The 21,108-nt window shown below is 35.1% G+C and overlaps 1 protein-coding gene across 17 annotated transcripts in view; it reads left to right on the top strand.

Annotated features, from left to right (window-relative positions):
* Positions 1 to 21,108, top strand: part of cradd (CARD and death domain containing adaptor protein) — a 93,066-nt gene that overhangs the window by 22,983 nt on the left and 48,975 nt on the right. For 11 of the 17 annotated variants that reach the window (XR_015481953.1, XR_015481952.1, XR_015481950.1 and 8 more), the window contains exon 2: positions 10,232 to 10,536. Coding sequence is in view for 2 of the 17 variants with exons in the window: in XM_087246578.1 (XP_087102704.1) it covers positions 10,232 to 10,527 (296 nt within the window). In the remaining 15 variants the exon portion in view is untranslated. 17 annotated transcript variants of the gene reach the window in all.

Here is a 21,108-nt window from a genome sequence, read left to right as displayed (position 1 = left end):
TATCTTAAATCTCATAAATCCTGTTATTCCATAGAAACTATATAGACACAAATGCGACTACTTGTCAATGGTCTGAATTTACTGGATTAATTATTGAAGACTTTAAGTAAAAGTGATTTAAAATATGGGTTATTCCACCAAAGATTGATTCCTTAAGATAAAATAAACAGAAATATAATTAATAAAATAGTTAATTTGTGGTGTTTGCTGACATTTATATTTAATTTTAGACAACGCAGTACCAATGTTTATATGGTGCAAAAGAAAACAACAACAACAACATCTAAATGACAATATCTTTATTTAGAAATTATTTATCAGATATTTATGAAATAAAATACAAATACATATCTCAAATCTCATAAATCTTGTAAATCCATAGAACCACAAATTTCTATACTTGTGAAAAAACAACATATTCCTGATCCTTCAAATGTAAAGAATGCTCTCACAAGGATGTTTAATTCATTTTGTAAGCACTTGCAGTTGTTAAGCATGCACTCACAGACACTTTGTAAAACGAAAGCTTGATAGGCAGGTTATATGTGTACATCAGAGCTACACATGTTTTTCAGACTAATGTACTGTAACGTCTTCTCGGATCAGGGCTTTTCAATCATTCTTCAAGTGTACGATCTGTTCCCTCCAGCAGTCTGGAGTGTCTACATGCGCGCATGGAAATTGAAGCTGGAATGCCTTATCCTATAAAAGAGAAACAATTCTGAGAAAACTTAAGCATTTCGCAGAAATCCAGGCAATGTTTTTTGCAGAGCAGCCTTTTTGTCCCTGTTTTTTTCCTGTGTTCTTTCTTTCTAAAATAATGATTGCATTTTTGTTCATATATATTTTTAATTTTGGGTTTATAGCACATATTAAAAAGTATTTTCTTTTTAATTTAGTTTACTGTTGAGGCTTTTTTGCCTTTTGTTTGCATTTACTTTTTCTCTTTTCATTAGCTTTTTGGCATGAGTGGCTTAATAATTTTGTACTTTTGTTTGTTAATCTGTTAAATTGTGTTTTTTACTTTTTAAATAATGTTTGGTGTGTGGAACAGAGACTAATAATCAAAATAAAGTTGTCCAAAATATATTTTTCTACATTCCTTTTCACAGGCTTTATATTTTACTGTAAAGGGCCATGAAACCCCCTCGTTTCAGCAGGGTGTTTTCAGAGTCAAAATTCACACACACAGTAGAAAGTGATGGTGTTTAACCTACATGGACATCTGTAGTCGAATTATTTGCCAAATGATTAAATGGTGGACTTTAACTGCAGTTTGGCTCTTTCATTCAGGGAATTCATTCATGCCCCTCGCAACAAACGAGATATTTGATTCGAGGATCTGCTCTAAGCGTGTATTTTTCATGCAATGTTTGATACCGCACGGCGAATGAGAGAAAAAAAAACTCAGCATTTCCCAGAAAGTTAGATGCACACGGCAGGTAGCATCAGAAAGCCGCGTGTGTTATTCCGGTCACTAAATGCGGTAAAAACCCTACACGAGGTTAAAGTTTGGTTGTGGTGCTAACGTGTTTACACTCGGTGCAATAGTTTGTTAGATACGAACAAACTCAATAAACAAAGAGCACTGGTCGCTCACTTACCCAATCTCTAGAGACAGGACAATCACCAGCAACTACTAGAGCCGCATCTTTATGAAGAGAATACTACAAGCGAATCCGGATCTCAGCGTTTGCAGATGAGAACAGCTCTCAGGTAAACAATGTTCCTCCTTAGACACGTAAGTTATTGTTGTCGAGCGTCGCGTACACTGTTAATCCACACGTTACTCCAGATGAGCTCTCACAGAGAGAAAATGAAAACGAAACTTAACTGCAGCAAACTATAAAATCAACACTTCACGCTTGTTTTGCCAATACAACGTGGCGTCTCTGTCGTGTAAACACGGTGATAGTAATGAATATTAATGATGTTGCACAATAGAGCGCGCTGATTGGTTTGAACCAAGCCTTACTCATGCATTAATGCATCACACTGTAAGACGTAATAAGACACACTCTGGCACAGACACCCAGTCTGCACGCTGGAATACAACGCTATTATGTCATGACCGTGACGCAGCTTCAAAAATTCGTTTCAAACCGGAAGTACAAATTTCCTTGAAATAACGCAAAAACAACCAATTTACACTTTTTAGTGAAATATAGGTGTCCTAATAGTGTTTTTAGCAGTGTGGGACACATATACGACTGTCAACAGCTCAAAAAATGTGTTTTGGTGTTTCGTGACCCTTTAAAAATAGGATATTGTGTTTTTAAATAATTACACAGAAGTTCCAAGTTGAAAGAATTTGTATTTTTCATGTAAATTATTCTCAACTATTTTATTTTTACAATGCAACAACAACCTAACAAAATATTTATACTGTGTTTGTGTTATTTTTCTATATTATTTTTTGTCCAGAATAAAGTCAACAAGAGCAAAAATATACTCTATGTTGTGAACAGTGTTTGGAAAATAATACATTATCTAAAGCCCAGAGGTGACATGGTGGCTCAGTAGGTAGCACTGTCACCTTACAGCAAGAAGGTCGCTGGTTCGAGTCCCAGCTTGATCAGTTGGCATTTCTGTGTGGAGTTTGCAAGTTCTTCTGCTGATGCTCGGGTTTCCCCCACAATCCAAAGACATGCAAGTTCTTCTGCGGGTGCTCCGGTTTCCCCCACAGTCCAAAGACATGCCATATAGGTGAACTGGATAAACTAAATTGGCTATACTGTAGTGTATGTGTGTGTATGTGAGAGTGTATGGGTGACTCCCAGTACTGGGTTGCAGCTGGAAGGGCATTGGCTGTGTAAAACATATTCAATTCAATTCACCTTTATTTGTATAGCGCTTTTACAATGTAGATTGTGTCAGAGCAGCTTCACATAAAAGATCATAGTAAATTGAACAGTGTAGTTCAGTTTTCATAGTTTAAGTTCAGTTTAGTTTAGCTCAGTTCAGTGTGGTTAATAATCACTACTGAGAGTCCAAACACTGAAGAGAAATCCATTGAGCGCAGCTCTACAAATCCCGAACCATGCAAGCTAGTGGTGACAGCGCCGAGGAAAAAACTTCAATGACAAAAGTGAACCATTAAAAAACCTAGAGAGAAACCAGGCTCAGTTGGGCATGACCATTTCTCCATTGGCCAAACGTCTTGTGCAGAGCTGCAGTCAAGGCGCCGGAGACAGGAATCTGGATGTCAGCCAAGACTCGTCTGTCCCTGGAGTGTCGCAGGAATTAGTCTCATGCTCTCCACTCCTCCATGACCACCACAGTAGCTGCTCAGGGTACGCCTGGTCCAGGATATGGAAACCTTGGGATCATCTCGTCACTGGTCTTGGATCAAATCAGTGGCAGTGCATAGTCTGAGGACCTCGGGATGGGTATCCCTAGGTGGAAATATGCTGGATAAGTTGCCGGTTCATTCTGCTGTGCTGACTCCTGAAGAATAAAGGCACTAAGCTGAAGAAAAATAAATGAATGAATCTAACGTTCCTTAGAAAAAGTAGCTAAATGTGTTACCTTTTAAGTAAAGAAATGTGAAAATAGGTGTTTTTTTTTGTTTTTTTTGCTAGCTTAGGCTTAAAAAGGTAATATATTACCTAATATTTTTATCCATAATTTTTTAAATATTTTGTATATACCAGGGGCGTTGCTAGGGTCGAAAGGTATAAGGGGCTTAGCCCCAAAGACCCCCCCCCCCCCCCCCTTCAAAAAAAAATAAAATAAAATAACCCACTTTCATAAGTTGATTTACTCTAATCTTAATAATAGGATTAGAGATGGTTTAATGATAAATAAATGCTTTTTGAGTTAACAGTCTATAACAATAAATTGTGAAGCTTTGTGACTTGTAACACCAAAAAGGAAAAAAAATTATAAATTACCCACTTCTTATTTACTATTCTGTTATGAGCCATATCATGCCCTTTGAGCCTCCTATCTCCTCTCCTGATTTGTAGTTTCTGTTTGTTTTTTGAAAATAATAATTTCTGCATGTCTTCAAATCTGAAAATATGATTTATTTTATAGATCAAGTTGTTATCTAATGTGATACAAAGCTACACACATGTTTATTTGGACAGAGTGATTAACTGAGGTGTAGTGTTGTCAAGATACTGGAATTTCTAAATTCGATACCTCCTAAATGTTATCAATGATATACTGTACTTATAGATAGAAGCTCATGCAAAGTCAGTAGAAACACACTTTCAACCAGCTTAGCCAATTTTTGTTTTATTGCTTTTATTTTCAGAATTCCAAAACCAGCCTCGGGGATCAATGAGAAAGTCTGGACTGACCTCTTCAGATTAGACATTTTATATTTTAAAAGATAAAAAAAAAAAAAGTGTCAGAAACATTTAGACAATGTTAATTCATGCTAGCAGCAGGCTATCCTAATAACTTTACTGTCTAATATATTTATTATATTAGTTTGAAGAAAAAAACACTGTTAATATCAAAACATATTGAGATAAAACCACTAAAACATATTAATCACTGTTACAAGCTTCTCTTTTGTCTGCCCTTTTCTCTGTTTACTTCTTTAATCTCGTTGTCTCTGTCTGTCTTGTTTTTCCTTTCCTTTTGTTTCTATACCTCCACCCCTATTAATCAGATAAAGTCTTGCCCCAGACATGTTATGGCTCTGTTGGATCTGTACCAGCTCACCCCTCAACCACCCCCCTCCCCGCTTCCTAAATCAGCATAGTATTTGCTGTGAAATCCTCTTTGTGGTGTTTATAGCTGGTGGTTTGGGCACCTCAACACACTAATCTTCTTTGTCTCTGAGGTCTGGAAGCTTTTAAAGCTGTGAAGAACTACTGAAAAGTGTCTAAATCCATTCATTACTGCACTTGGACCTTTGACCATTTATAACAATGCCAGCTAGTGTTATTGCAAAATAATGACTTATCTCACACGTTTTCTAGTCTGGACCCTTATGTTATTCAGGTCACATTCAGAGAACAGAAGTATGGTCGACAATCTAGTATATGTTTGCATCCATCTGCATTTTAACACCGTTTTTTGGACACACAGAGTAGTTTTTGACACACTCAGTGGTTAAAACCATTTTTCGAGTGAAGCCAGGGTTTGTGAGTTGAAACATACAACTATGGCCTGTTATATAGTGTTAGAAGAGTGCTGTGTTTTCAATAGGGCTGCGCGGTATATTGATTTTGTATGAAATATTTTTTAGAAACAATATGGGATAAGAAAATGCTGTTTATATACAATGCCATATACAAAAATGTGTATGTGAGTGCATTTGAACAATAGCAAATGACACAGAATGAGATGCTGTAAAGTGTACAGCTTAAGTCGTAAGTAGCTAACACGTATAGTTTTAAAGTTTCCTCAGTGCGTGTAACTTCACAGGTAGCCTAAACTGACTATTCCGAATCTATAGACATAAGAAAGTTGTTAAAATACAACCATTTGCTTTCAGGTGTGGATGAGCCTTCCAGTAAACTTTTAGAACTTAGTGAAGTGTACAAATATACATTTCATTATAAAATATTTATTGTTGGACAATAAATGTATTCTGATAATAGCCCTAACTGTAAAGTGACTTGTAATGGTTTAACCAAAGTTGTGTGGTGAAGTTCTGCTACAAACCAAATTTTCATTCAACAATCAAATTTTGTAATTCTGTGATTTAGCTTTGTAGCTGATTGGCTTTGGCTCTAAATACTTAATTAAGGAAGATGATTAGGACCAATTATGAAAAAAATATCTTGTTATTAAAGTCATTATTGTGAGATTAAAGTTTTTACATTTCAAGAAAAAATATTCAATCAATTGTTGAGAATGAGTTTCTTGTTTCAAGAGCTTGAATTGAAAAAAGCCTGAATTGAAATGTTGAGAATAAACTCATTCAATTTTGAAAATAAAGCCATTGTGATTCGAGAAAAAAACCCATAAAATGTTGAGAATTAACTTGTCAAACTCTTGTTTAAAAAAATACATTGAATTTATTATTGAAATTTAATGAGTTTATCCATCTGTAGCGTGGGGATAAAGAATGAGCCTCCCCAGAGGGCTCTCTTTACTTTCTTTTTCTCTCTTTCATCGATAAGGAAATGGTGTTGTACACTCCCATTAGTCTACATAATTCATTTTGTTTGTTAAGCACAAGATTTGTTTCAAAACTATTTCTGAATTCAATTCTAATTTCCAGTTTACAAATAAATGAACAATAATAACGAAATGTGCTCAAAAAATTATCCAAACACACGTCTTATTCTCCATATGTTCCAGAACCTCTAATAAATTACACTGCTGATAATAATAACATTATTCAAAAACAAATTGTCATTAATAAACTGAAAAAAGCCTCCCAGCGATAAAGAAAGTAAGGAAGTTCCTAAAAATAGCAACGCACAAACAATGCGCCTTAACACATCTCTTTTATAGACCGAAACCCCTGTGGGTCCACAAAGTGGCGCAAATGGATTTGCTATTTAAACGATGTGGCAGAAAACGGGAAAATTAGATGCACTGGTCTGAAAATAGCAACATATCGGGGCAAACACATCTTGCTCCTTATTGCGCTGGGTGTATGATAGAGCCTTTTTGTTCTTGGACTATTATGACTTTCATATGGAGATGTTTTAGTATTATTCTTATTGCTTTAAGGCCCTAATCATCCTCCGTATTTTACACGTCTTTAAAAATCCTAAAATATAAATGTGGAAACTGGTACTGCTGAAAAAGTGCACTGTATATCCACTTGACTTGTTGCACATTCATACAAACAGTATTCATTCAAGTCTTTATCATACACGACATTTAAATTGTCAAGTCCTCATTTCAAGCCAATTCAATTGTAAGTCTCAAACACTAACAGCATAGCATAGTCTCTGAGAAACAAACAAAACAAATTCTAGAAAAAATCTTGAAAATTTGATCAGATGAGTGTTAAATTTCACTCAGAAGATACTAAAAATGTGGATGTCCTGCCATAGAGATAGGGAGGGTTGTTATTCCCCTGGCCTGGTGTGGCTACTATTGCCTCTTGACGACAGAAATCAATGGATGTCCTTGATTTTGTGAAGAATTCGGGAACACTCAAAAACAAACTCTCAAAGCGACCTTTGCTCCATTCATCCCCGCTGCTCAAATAAAACACATCTCTATTCTCATCCCGCAAAAACAATGACGTGTCTTTATTGCGTAGGGTCAAAATACAAAAAACTGAATGTAAATATTGCCATCTTTTGATGGGTTAAACATCTCCAGTATTATTTAGCAGACTTCTGCGTGTATGCTTCTATGAAACACAGTCAGTGCAGTAAATGGTTTTGGCTTACTGATGCTTCTTATAGATGGACAGATGTATTGCCGCTGGATTATTGTCAATATCATGTTTTATTCAGCAAGTTGAGTTGCTCCTCTGAGGGTCATGGGGAGTTATAGGAATAAATAAGCTCATATTGTATAAGAAATGTTGTTTTTCTGTCCCTTCACCCCTCAACCTCATGTTACTGAGGTCACCATTACGCATGCATGGCTTGTCACCTCAAGCTGAGTGCATTAACACATGGAAGCATGCATGAATAAAACATACTTCACTTTCTTACATTCTTTTGCTTTCAGTGCTTATTGCTTGTTTTTATGGAAGTGTAAGGAATATAAACAAATATGGTCCAAAACTTAATGTAGTGGATCTACATTATGCATAAAATACCACCATGTCTATAAATAGGATTGACATCAGTGCATGTCAAACTGGTTATGTCAAATTTTTTGTAAAGTTACTTTTTCAAATCAAAGTTTTAATAAAGTTTTTTTAAATGATGCTGACAAAATATGTAAGTACCAAGCAAAATAATGTAGTTGTTGTGTAAGAGTCATTTTGTAGTTTTGTAATTGTAGTAGTAGCAATGCAAAAGACTGTCAAGCACATTTAAAAAAACAAAACAATGGAAAAGTAAATTATGGAAAAATGCATTCTGTGTAAATTGACCCTAAAGTCTGCAGTTATTTTCAGATAAGCACACAGATAAAGTAATTCCATGCAGCATTACAGTTCTATATCACTATGCTGAAGGATTTTATTTATTTTACAGCATACACGTCAAAAATCAAATCAAAGATTACACAAGGCTTGGGATAAAAGATATAAGATACAGTTCTAGTACTACACTTAAGACAAAAACCTGACAGATGTCTTAAATACAACATCTGAACTGAGTTTTAGGTGTGGCAACTGTATAAGCAGAATCATTGGCGTCAAGCCATTGAGTTATTACAAATGAATGCACACCTGAGGTGGTAATCTCACCACAACATGAAGCGTCTTGTACCTTATGCAGTTATTTTGTCATTCAACACTAGAGTCTGAAAGCCGCACACTTCAGTACGTAATTGGGGATAGATCATGTAAATTATGTTAGATTATTAGTTCAGCCCAAAAAATTTAAAAGAACTTACCCTGGAATGGTTTCAATTCTTTGTGGGTTTTCTGTTGATCGTAAAAAAAGATGTTTTATAGAATAATAAAGAACGGAGCCAATAGCTATTGGTTTTTAGCATTGTGAAAGCAAATCTGCTATAGTGTTCTGCTGAAGAAAGAAACTTTGAGATGAAACAATCAAGTCAAAATCAGTTTTATTGTCTATTCAACCACATGTACAGGACATACAGAGAATCGAAATTGTGTTACTCTCAGACCCTAGGTGCCTAACATATAATAGTATTACAAAAAGTAGAATTTTAAAAAGAAATTCAAATAATTACAAATATACATATAATTTAATGTAAAAATATAAGTAAAAAAAAATTGTAAACAATACAATTATACTTAAGGGCATATGGCAAGGAGTTGTGCAGATGTAAAACAGTATAGTGCAAAAAATACAGTATAATGTAGAACAGTATATAGACCATTTCAATGTGATGATGTCATTGTCATTTCGGTTGTCAAACTATTTCACATCTGTAACAAGAGGCGATTTAATCAGAGTTAGATGTTATAACAGTTATCGTGACATTATTTATCAATATGTAGAACTTTTTGGACCCTCAGAAGCTATGGATATTTACAATGTAAAACAGGAAAAACGTCAGAACCATTGTTATTGTTTACATTCCTCAAAATGGTCTATAGTGCAAACAGTATATAGTGCAAATGGGGAATTATGCTTGGTTCACACCAAAATAAATTTTCAAAATTAAAATTAAGCCTAAATCAAGTATTCAGGCAAATAATTACTTTTAATGTCAATGCAAACTTTTCCAGAGATGGGTTGCAGCTGGAAGGGCATCCGCTGCGTAAAAACTTATTGGATAGGGTGGCAGTTCACTCTGCTGTGGCGACCTTGAATTAATAAAGGGACTAAGCTGAAAATGAATGAATGAATGAATGAATGTCAATGCAAACTAGTGCATTGATGGTGTGAAATGCATGATGTGTTTACTGCAAATGCATGGTTTCGCCTCAGTTGTGTCTTCTGCGAAAGCTTAAATAATTCTGCTCAAGTGGAAAATATGCTTAAGTTAAAAAACATCCTGTGAGTAAACTAGAGCAAGTGATGCAGTGCTTCACAATTGGTATTAACTCAGTATGAAAGATTACTAAATTGTAATTTTTGTGAGAAAATATTTCTTCAAAGCTGAGATAATGAAGTGTTCAGACTTTATTAGTAATTATTGTTATTATTGGCGACACAGTGGCTCAGTGGATAGCACTGTCACCTCAGAGCAAGAAGGTTACTGATTCAAGTCCCGGCTGGGTCAGTTGACATTACTGTGTATGGAGTTTGCCTATTCTCCCCTTGTTCGCGTGGGTCCTCTTGGTGCTCCGGTTTTCAGCACAGTCCAAAGACATGTGCTATGTAGGTGAACTAAATAAACTAAATTGGCTGTATTGTATGAGTGTGAATGAGAGTGTATGGATGTTTCCCAGTACTAGGTTGCAGCTGTAAGGGCATCCGCTCTGTGAAACATATGCTGGATATGTTGGCGGTTCATTCTGTTGTTGCAAACCCTGATGAATAAAGAGACTAAGCTGATGAAAAAATGAATTATTATTATTAAATAAGTGCATCATACTTGCACTAGTAAACTAAAAATAGCATACAATGGTTCACAAATTGGGATGCGCCTACTTGCAGTTAAATCATTACAGTATTTGGCGTTTTGTTGTAGCTGTGCTTCACAGCTTACAACACAATCTGACTTACCGTATTTTTAAAATTACACGTTGTGTCCTTGTTTTCAGTTCAGTGTGGTGTTCCTGACCACATCCTTCTGACCGTACCAACCACCCTGCATCTGAATCAGCTGGCATCCCGTCTGGGCTCAGAGTGGAAGTCTGTGCTGCTGGATCTGGGCCTGTCCTGTGCGGATCTGTACCGGTGCTGCTCTGACCACCCGCTTGCTGTTCAGAGTCAGGTGCTCGCTGGGCTGGTGATGTGGACGCAGAGGAACGGAAGAGGGGCCACGGTGCAGCGGCTGATCCAGAGCCTGCAGGCTGCAGATGTCCCGCCATCTGTGCTCCAACAGGTGTTTAAGTGACACCATGAGGCATGTTTTCAACTACACAATACCACTGTTAAAAACATATCATATAACATTAAGGAAGACTTTAATATTTGAGTGCATATGAAATTGATCATGTTATAGTGCTTAATGCACATGTTTTTTTTATTTAAATTATAATAAAGGCTTTTTCAAATAGGCTTCCAAAATATTGTCATTTTATTACCATTTTATTATTAAGAAATGTTAAACCCGAGCGTAATTTCTCTTCAATATGATTTATGAGGACACAGATGTGAATAATGGCAGGAAGGGTCCCTGTAAACATCATATATAGGTGTAGTGTATTTATTCCAACCTAAATTTTAAACAAAATGTAAATCAGTTGAAAAAAAATAAATTCATGAATTAAAAAAGTAAAATTTTTCAATTGTTTCTTAAATAGTTATTGTTATTAATAATGACATTTTTATAATAAATATTAAATATTGTAGCGAGGCAGAGGGAAAACAGCGGCACAACAGGATGAGTTTACAGACAAGTCCCCGGAGGGTGCTTTATTTACAAAGTGAAGGTGTTGTAAAAGGTGCTCTTCTTTAGGGTGAGGTGCTCTGGTGCTCCGGGAAGTAGGTGAAGGACAGTGAGTAGTCGGGTGAAGGATCGTCACGAGCTGGAGTCCGCTAAGGAGAGACAGAGAGACAAGCATTAGCACAGGGAGTCATAGAATGAATGAAGCTCATCTTCTCCTGGTGTAGGTTGGGCTTATATGTCTCTCCGCTTGATGTCCTCCAGCTGTGTGCGATCCTGGCTTGATGAAGGTCCAGCTGGGTGAAATTAGCGACCAGGGCGACGTGGCATATAATTGCTCGCTACAATATTTATAACTACATTAACATTTTATTTATTTTTTTATTGCTAATATTGTGTGTGCATTTGTTTAATATTAAAAACAAGCAGAACTTTTCAGAACAAGTATTCCATATATGGTTTAAAATAATAGTTAATTTTTTATATTATTAAATTTTCTTATTAAGTTATATATAAAATATATTTTAAAAATAACAATATATATAAAAATACTGTATATATTTATGTACTGTACATAGACACAAAAAAACTGTTTTATAAGACAGAATTAAGCAGAACCCTTTTGACCTAATATTACAACTTTATAAATAAATAATTTAATCAATATGTTTTATATTTGAATAGATTAATACTTTTATTATGATATATTTAATATATTCACAGCGTATATGTTTAGTTTATATATTCATTTATTTTATAAAGCTTGTATAAACATATACTCATAATACATAAGGAAACACATGCTTATAGATATAAAATTTTAAACTCTGCATAATTCACCTTAAGTGTATTTGAGATATATATATATATTTTTTTTTATTTGTATTTGTGTGTGTTTTTAACTTAGATCAACTATTTAACAAGTTGTCATATGAGCAGCAGATATGAACTGATTAAACTGATTTAAGTCTCAAACAAACATACAGTCACACACACAAAACAAATATGATTCATTTGTTTGTGAGCTGGACTACACTGGTCATGCTGTATGCCAGTTGTGTGCAACCAGAATAAACAATGTAATAAGAGATGTTAAATAACCAAATACCACAAACGTCAATTATTTACCAAAAAATGAGCCAGTTCTAAATTCAAACAAATGCTTTCTAATGTTTATCCAGTTTTATTTGATGTGGCACTACATAAAAATAAATGTGTTATTATGTTTTTCACCATATGATTACATGCAAATGTTGCCTTGCTTCTTAAAAATAAATTAAGAGTAAATTCTGCTGTGGTTGTTCTTCATGGAGAAAAACACAGTTTTATAATGTTTTGGTAAACACTGTTTCCTGTCCCAGATAACATCTGTCCTTGATGATGTAAGATGAGTTAAGACACTTTATGCAATCTTTGTTTGAAACTATTTACCAGCTGTTTGCTGATCCATGATGTGACGTTCTCAGTGGGGTCGTATGTTTTTATTTCTCCTTCAGAGACAGATCTGCCCACTGCTTCCACCCAGTAATAACAATTTGAAACATCCACGTGGAAAACGATGCTTTGATTTTTTAATGAAAGGAAATATGTTTTTACCCTTAGCTCAATGTAAAAAGGAGATAAGCACATATATATATATATATATATATATATATATATATATATATATATATATATATATATATATATATATATATATATATATATATATATATATATGAAATTGGTCAGAAAAACATATATTTTTGGGGGATTTAACATCACCAAATGATTTCCTAACTCTTATGAGATTAAAACGCTGTGATTTTGGTGTTTGAAAATGGATACAAACATTTCTAAAAGATAGCATTTTTTTATTATTGTATGCACAAAACGGCTTTGATGCCAAAATTTGGTAACATTTTACTTTAAGGTGTCCTTGTTACATGATTATTGTACATACAATTAATTATGCATAATTACTTGTAAATATCACTAACCTAACCTGCATTCTAAGCCTAACCATATGGTAGTTAATTGATATTACTCAGTAATTATTCAAAAAAGTGACACTAAAATAAGGACACCTTCAAAGACGTGTAATCTAACATTTCAATGTTAAAGCAGCTAGAAATGTGGTTAAAAGCACAACACAGATATTTACGTTTGACTAATAAAAACATTCAAATAAGTCTCTATTAACCTCAAATATGGCGTTACTGTTTGCTGAAATGTTGTTTTCAATATGCTACATCTACTCTGCACTTCATTGTTTTTCCTCTCCATCTGCCACTTGCTGTTTTTATCCAGTGCTGTTTACTCAGAGAGTAATCAATATTTGGCGATCGGGTGTTTGTAATATGACACAGGTCATTTCCTAATCTCTCACTTATTAATCAGAGAGTGTTTGTGTGTGCGCGTGATCGCATATGGCATCACTCGTAAACATTGTGCGCTTCTTCCAAACGGGTTTGCTTGTGTCACGCGTTTGTTTTCTGCTTTGTCTACCAAAAGTGCTGCGATATGAGACTTTCCTAGAATCTGAGCGTGAAAGTTTACACTGATGTATAATTGACTTACTTAGTTAAATATAAATGACTATCAACAGTCTCATTGTCCCTGAGGTGATCCAATAATGTCATGTTTATGAATCATGGAACTTGTTTAGCCTCTGTAAGCTGATAACTGAACGTTTATGAATGTGCATCATCTTGCTGCTGAGGATCATCCGTACACCAGCCTACACTAGTTCTCATAACTTTTTCCAAACATGCAGAAACATGATATGGCAAGCCATTCATTCATTCATTCATTCATTCATTCATTCATTCATTCATTCATTCATTCATTCATTCATTCATTCATTCATTCATTCATTTTCTTTTTGGCTTAGTCCCCTTTTCTGGGTTCACCATAGCGGAATAAACCGCCAACTTAACCAGTAAATGTTTTACGCAGTGCCTCCTTTTAAAAATCTACATTTTCATATATGAATGAAATAGACACTCTTCTTTCAGTGCTTAATTTGTGAATTTCAAGGTCCCGGAACAGATCAGTGTAACGAATCTGGCATGTTACCCGAGATGTAGAGGTGTCGCGTACAAAAGTGGACAGCTGGGGGTGTATTGTCGCGGACGAAAGTGAAGAGCAGGATGGCGGGGTGTTGAATGGTGGAGGGGTGTCGCGGACGAAAGTGAGGAGTGTTGAGGAGTCGCATAAGAAAGTGAAAGTGGACAGCGGACAGAGAAGGAGGGCACGAATTAAGCCCTGCTTTTATTATGTAAAACTCAATTCTCATTTCATATATTGATCCTTGACCAAAGTGCTTAATGTTAAAGAGCCATAAACCCCCACTCTTTCAGTTAAAATTTTAAAAAATATATATTTTTTAAATGCTCCATGATGGGCGTTCCGACAAGTTGAGTCGATCATTCACGTGACACATCAGTCCCATATACTGTAAGCTTAACCCTCCTGTTGTACTAGACTTCTGTACATGGCCATTCAGATAAAAAATGTCCCGCCTTCACTAAACCTCTAAAAAAAGCAGTAAATAAAAACCCATTGTTTTGGGTTTTTGTTATGCTAATAAAATTATGTCTGGGTCATTTTTAACCCCTATAGGCTGATTTATACTTCTGCGGTAAGCGCACGGTCCGGTGCAGCCTTTGCGCAGTCACATAGCCCTCGGTGTGGCTAATGTCGACGCTGATGCACAGTTCTCAAAATATTTACCTACTCGTCACAATGAAGCTTAGTGCAAGCTCTGTGATTAGTTGGATTGCAGTGACGAGTGTAGAGAGTGTTGAAAACCATGAGCCCAATGGAGTGAGTGTTTACAAGTGTTGAGTCCCTTGAAGGAGCAGATGGAAACATTTGTTTTGTGATTACCTTATTATTAAAGGGGTTTCATGTTCGCCGGTTCCTGTCTCTGAATGAGTGAGTTTTAGCTACTTGTACATTAAGGTAGCGTTCAGGAAATAAATCACCCATAAAGAAATTCGACACAGAGGAACATAAAACCTGCCAGCTAGCGTTTCAGAAGTGCTATTGCAGAGTAACACAAACAGCATGCAGAAATAAGAATGCACGACTACGCGCAAGGCTTGCACCACGAGTCACAGCAATCACTCGATACAGAAGTATAAATTAGTCTAATGTCAATGGGAGGTCTGAGCCGGAAGAACCCATAATTAGTTCACCTTTGGAGTCTTTGGGTTTTGAGTTGTTCGTACATCATTTTACTTCATGTAAGAGACGAATCACTCATACCCAACCATACTGTTTGATTGGCTTATATCTTTCACATGATGCTCGAACAACTCAAACCTGAGGACGTCGGAGATTAACGGATCAAATCTTTTTTTGGCTCTGACTGCATATGATTGTCTTATGTCTTTCATATGATGAACAAATGACTCAAACCCAATAGAAGACTCGAAAAAGGAACACTACCCAACTTGCACAATATGCGCATGCGTAAATGAATGAATCCCTCTCTTAGAGGACTCCTCACTTGTGACAGATTAAAGATTCACTCAAAATGAAGGAATGACCCATTAATACCGAGAACCCTTGGTTTAGCCTTTATGTAAATGTTGAAATGGCTTGCCATAAACACGGAGCTGTGTGACAAGCGCGAGACTCACACAGGCCTCTGTCCTCTGAGTTCCCTAATTCCAGGGAATCGTTTGAAATTCAGCTTAGTGAAGGCAACTTTTTTTGTTCCGGTGTTTCTCAGAAATGCGCAGGGTAATGTAATCGCAGCCTTCAGTTAGGACGGTTGAATTCATACCTACAAACTGATGTGTGTGCGGTCCAGTGGCTCAGAAAATTCACGTGTGGTGCCAGAAACGCATCAGCGCCCGTAAAAGCATCTCGTCCGCAGATAAAAATGCCTCATCGGGCTCGCAGGGTGTTTGCATTAGATTTAAAGAGTCAAAGCAGCTCGGAAATAAACGATGTGTTGCACTGCCTTGAATTATAGCGGTGGTCACCGGCTTCCCCTGGACTACAGAGGAAATCTATACTTGAGGGTTGCTGTAAATGCTGTGGCCGCTTTTCCATGGAGACTGGTTTTTGGATGGTGTGGCATTCTATACCCTGTGGGTTCATGATGGGTTGGTCTGCGTTCTGCTTCCCTTTTGGTTTTAGCAGATGAATAGGATATGGACAGGAAGGCTGACAGAGGAATGGTGCTTTTCTGATGCTGTGCTGGAGTTCATGTTAGGACATGACATGCAATTAGTTTTCTCATTCTTCAGTTTGAGCTCAAATGATGTTTGCAACTTAATTTATTAGTTCTAGTCAGTGGTAACATATTTTTGATATCAAGCATGTGGATGTCTGTTTCTGCCTCAATGTAAAAAAAAAAGTTAAATAAATAAGAAAGCTAAAAACTAAAGTTTAAATCATTGACTATAAATAAAACAAACAAATACATGAGTAAAGGAAAATAAATACATTTCCACAGATTTTTATGTTCTCTCAATTGTTCCCGTCATTACTTAATAATTTCTTTTTCTACTTGTATTTGATAAATATAAACTCAAATTTGTTAGATGCAAGTTGAAATGGGTGCATTTAAATGTAGTCACAATGTGAGGTAAACTAATAGCCTGTTTGTGAGAAAAAATACTGTGTGATATAAAATCATATGGTGAGATACAAAGTAAAAATTTTGGAGTCAAGTTGCAAATATTTGAGGAGTTGACTTTTAAGCTGTAATCATTACAGTATATTCTCTGCGTGGAAACAGGCTTCGTTACAGAAATAAGAAGAAAAGTCAACCAAACATTTATAATATCGATGATGGTGCATAGCATGCATACATAAACTTTTGTCCATTGAAATACTCTTTGAAATCAGAATATCCTTCCCACTAATGCCAATTGCTAATAGCTAATTAATGTAAACTGTTATTGACTGCATAATAAAATTGAAATAGAAAATGCATCAACGCAGTATAACAGTTTCTAATATTCTGCTTGGCATTTAGTCATTTAAAAAGCTTTTCACTTGAATGTTTAATACTGAATAAGTGGAAGTGCAGAAGGTAATACATAAAGAAAAGAATCTAAGCACTTAGCGAAGGTGTTGAAGGTCAGACACTTGAGTTCAGCAGTAAATTAAATGTACAGTTGAAGTCAGAATTATTAGCCCCCTATGAATTGTTTTTTTCTTTTTTAAATGTTTGCCAAATGATGATTAACAGAGCAAGGAAATTTTCACAGTATGTCTGATAATATTTTTTCTTCAGGAAAAAGTCTTATATGTTTTATTTCGGCTAGAATAAAAACAGTTTTTAATTTTTTATCAGCCATATTAGGGGAATGAAATGATTAGCCCCTTTAAGCTTTCTTGTTGTTGTTTTTTTGGTCTACAGAACAAACCATCGTTATACAATACCTTGCCTAAATACCCCAACCTGTTAAACTAATTAACCTAGTTAAGCCTTTAAATGTCACTTGAGGCTGTATAAAAGTGGCTTGAAAAATATCTAGTCAAATATTAATAAATAAATAAATAAATAAAATAAATCAGTTATTAGAAATGAGTTATAAAAACTATTGTTTAAAAATGTGTTAAAAACAACCCTCTCTCCATTAAACAGAAAATGGGGAAAAATAAAAAGGGGGTCAAACAATTTAGGGGGGGCTAATAATTTTGACATCAACTGTATATGAATGTACAAGGTAAATGAAGGGATCAAGAAAAAGATTTTGACATGTATGTAGTCTTTCATCAGTCAACTGTGTACAGTAATGCACATAGGGAAACTTTATCAGAGCAAACCATCTCAGCTACACACCTTCAAATCCGGATATCTCTCTTATCGTTTCCTGATCCTGTGTTTGTATGGCTTAATTGTTCTATTCATAAAGCATAAAGATGGGTGAGGGGTCACAGTCTCTCTGCTGTTGACTGGATCACAGTCAGCCTCCTCAAATGACCTTCTAAAGAAGTCTTACAAGGCATTATTTTGGATTAAAAAATGTGTACCCATAACATACTGTAAGAATGCTGAAACAATGGTATGGGATTTAAACTGTTTTGCTGGTTTAAGCTGGTTCTGGTCATGAGCTGATTTAAGCTTACAGTCTTTTGCTGGCCCAATCATAAATCTGATATATGGCTATATGTGGACATTATATAAAATTATAGCTTATACGAATTTGTACTTATTTCTAACAGTTGAAAATATTTGTAAATCACTTTTGCAATATTTTAAAATACATGTTGAATATATTACACATTTTATATGCTGGATAAAGCTGGTTCTTGCTGGTCATGTGGTGGTTCTTGCTCAGGATCAGCATGGCCATCAAAGGAGCAAGAACAGCTTAAACCAGCATCAAAACTTTTTTTTTTCTCCCGGGGGAATCAGTGTAAAAGGTTTTGTAATGTTTTCCTTTTTGAAATACCACAGTCTAATCTTATAACATTATATGTCCTTTGCAAATTAGGTTTTCAGGTTTCTGTCATAAAGGGGAGAAAGCTTGTGCCAGAAGAGCTTATCATCTGGCACAAAACCACTGTGGAATTCATTTTATTATTATTTTTTTTACATATCCATTTAGGATCTCAAAAATAGGCTTGTTGGAGTAGCGTGCACTAATGAAGTAAATCGTTTTAATTTTCTATTTGATTATAAAATTATTATGAAATTATTATAAAATTATTATGATTATAATTTGATTTTGGAGCCCAGAGGTTTTAACTTGAGGAGAGTAACCGAGCTATTGAGAAAACATACTCAATAGAGTGGATGGATGCAGCATTTGTGGTAAAATTGAAATGAATAAAATTATTTTATTATTTTTCTTTTATCCTTGTGCTTCAGCATAAGGATAAAAGATGTCCAAAAAGATAGATAGATAGATAGTCCAAAAGATGTCCAACAAGCACATTTCATATAGTATAGCAACATAATAGTTTTAATAACTCATTTCTAATAACTGATTTATTTTATCTTTGCCATGAAGACAGTAAAGCCAAGAGGATTTGAGCTGAAAATTTAACCTTCTAAAACATTAAAGCTAGTTTATGTATTGATTTTGTTTAAAAACATGTTATATTTGTTATTATTTGTTATAGTCTATATTAAATACATTTTTTATTAACTGTAAGAAACTGCATAATACAATTTAGAAAACAGTAAAAGACAACAGTTCTTTTACTTAATAATCACTTTAGATACACAAGATAAAAAGCAAAACCAAAATACAATACATACATTTTTTTTAAAGGTTAAAAGAAATAATGCAATAAAAAAAGAGATAAATACTCAAGTAGCATGAAAGATCCCATCATATTTGCTCAAGAAAGAAGCACATTTCTTATTTTCAATTAATCTCAGAACTTTATAAAGATTGGATTTTTTTTAAGGAACCTCTGCGATTTGTTTGTAAATAAATCTCCGTTATGAATGACTCCTTCACTTAGCCGACCATAATACAAGTTTCTGTGAGCATGCGTCAATAGCGCCACCACATTTGTACAGTGCTTCCAGGACAAGTGTCATTCAACAGCACTAGTCAAGGCAGTGTGCCAATGTGAATATGCTGTACTTTAGCGCTGTGTACGGGTGTAGTAATGAGCAAACAAAGAAAATGAACTTTTGTGCAAAACAAGTAGCGTTATTGATGATAATAAAGTCACTTATTGGATTCACCATAAGGCAAAATATCTCAAACTTGCACTAAATACTAAGATTATGGTAGTTTTTAAAAAATAAAATAAGCAAACAATGTAAATGAAATATGACAAGGAGACGCTGCTGTGCCAAAAACAGTGAAACAGTGAAGTGAAGGAGTCATTTGTAATGGAGATTCATTTACAAATAAATCACTCCCTCCATCAGTATGGGAAGTGAAAGCCGGAGAGGTGTGTTTCAGGACACGGATTAGATCAGATTTAACAAGGAGGGTGGATAGTACATTTCCATGCACACAAACATTCGTTCTTTGTCAGGAATGCCCGTGCGCTCACTTATCCATCAATATAGAAAAGTGATGTAAAATTATAATTTTCGTAATTTAAAAAGGTATTTGCATAATGACCACCGGGAAAACTCCCGATCATAGATATATGCATATTTGTGTATTTCTCTGGCTCTGGATGGCCACAGTCCTCCACAGCACTTTGCTCTCGCATTCATTTCAATGGAGCACTACCCTGTACGAAAATGGCGGCTCTATTGATGCAGTCCATCCAATAGACAACAACAGGGTAGGCAACATCTAATGTAAACATCTATGACAAACATGAAACACACAAGAGAGTTGACAGTTTACGTCAAATTTTCAATGCGCTGGGACTAAATAAACTCTTTTTAGTCAATAAAAGTATATTTCTAAGCATAATCTAAGCATTATTTGCAATTTAAATAGAAATAGTACTTTATTATAGTAGTATAGTAATTTATTTTTTGGTGTTTCCCATTGATGGGTTGCAGCTGGAAGGGCATCCATTGCGTAAAACATATGCTGGATAAGTTGGCGGTTGACCCCTGATCAATAAAGGAACTAGCCAAAAAGAAATGAATGAATGAATGAATCAGTTTGTTTGTTTTATGTACAAGCAAGTGTACTCCAAGACAATGACAACATTCAATTTTAGAAAAAGAGCTTTTAAAAGTTGCTGTCTCTCCCTCCAGCCAATATGCATACATGATTTTGGTGACACCATTCTGCACTTCAGCTATTCACAAGATTTGTTTGACCTATCAAATGCTTTCTATTATCTGCGGTGTTTAATGAACAGCTGCATCACACATACAGTAAGCTCTGGCATTGACACAAAGCAGATCATTATATGCAGGGCTCCGCAAAACATACTGGAGTCATTTGAATATTTATAAAATGCTGTATTTTTAAAGCCATATGGATGAATATGTGACTTTAACTCTGGCCAAGTTGTGATCTAAACAAAATGCTATTGTCTATTTGAAAAAAGGAGAAGCTGTGTTTCACACTTGCTTCCTGTTTCAGCTGAAATTACATCATCATACTGAATTATGGTTCAAGGCACTTCAGAGCAGATTTAAAAGAAGTATCCAAACACCACACTAATATCTTCTTCTGTAAGCTTATATTGAAGTCCAATGGC

The sequence above is a fragment of the Danio rerio genome, chromosome 4 (assembly GCF_052040795.2).
Source record: "Danio rerio strain M-AB ecotype USA chromosome 4, GRCz13ab, whole genome shotgun sequence".
NCBI classification, from domain to species: domain Eukaryota; kingdom Metazoa; phylum Chordata; class Actinopteri; order Cypriniformes; family Danionidae; genus Danio; species Danio rerio.
This window is presented reverse-complemented; position numbering and strand designations above follow the sequence as displayed.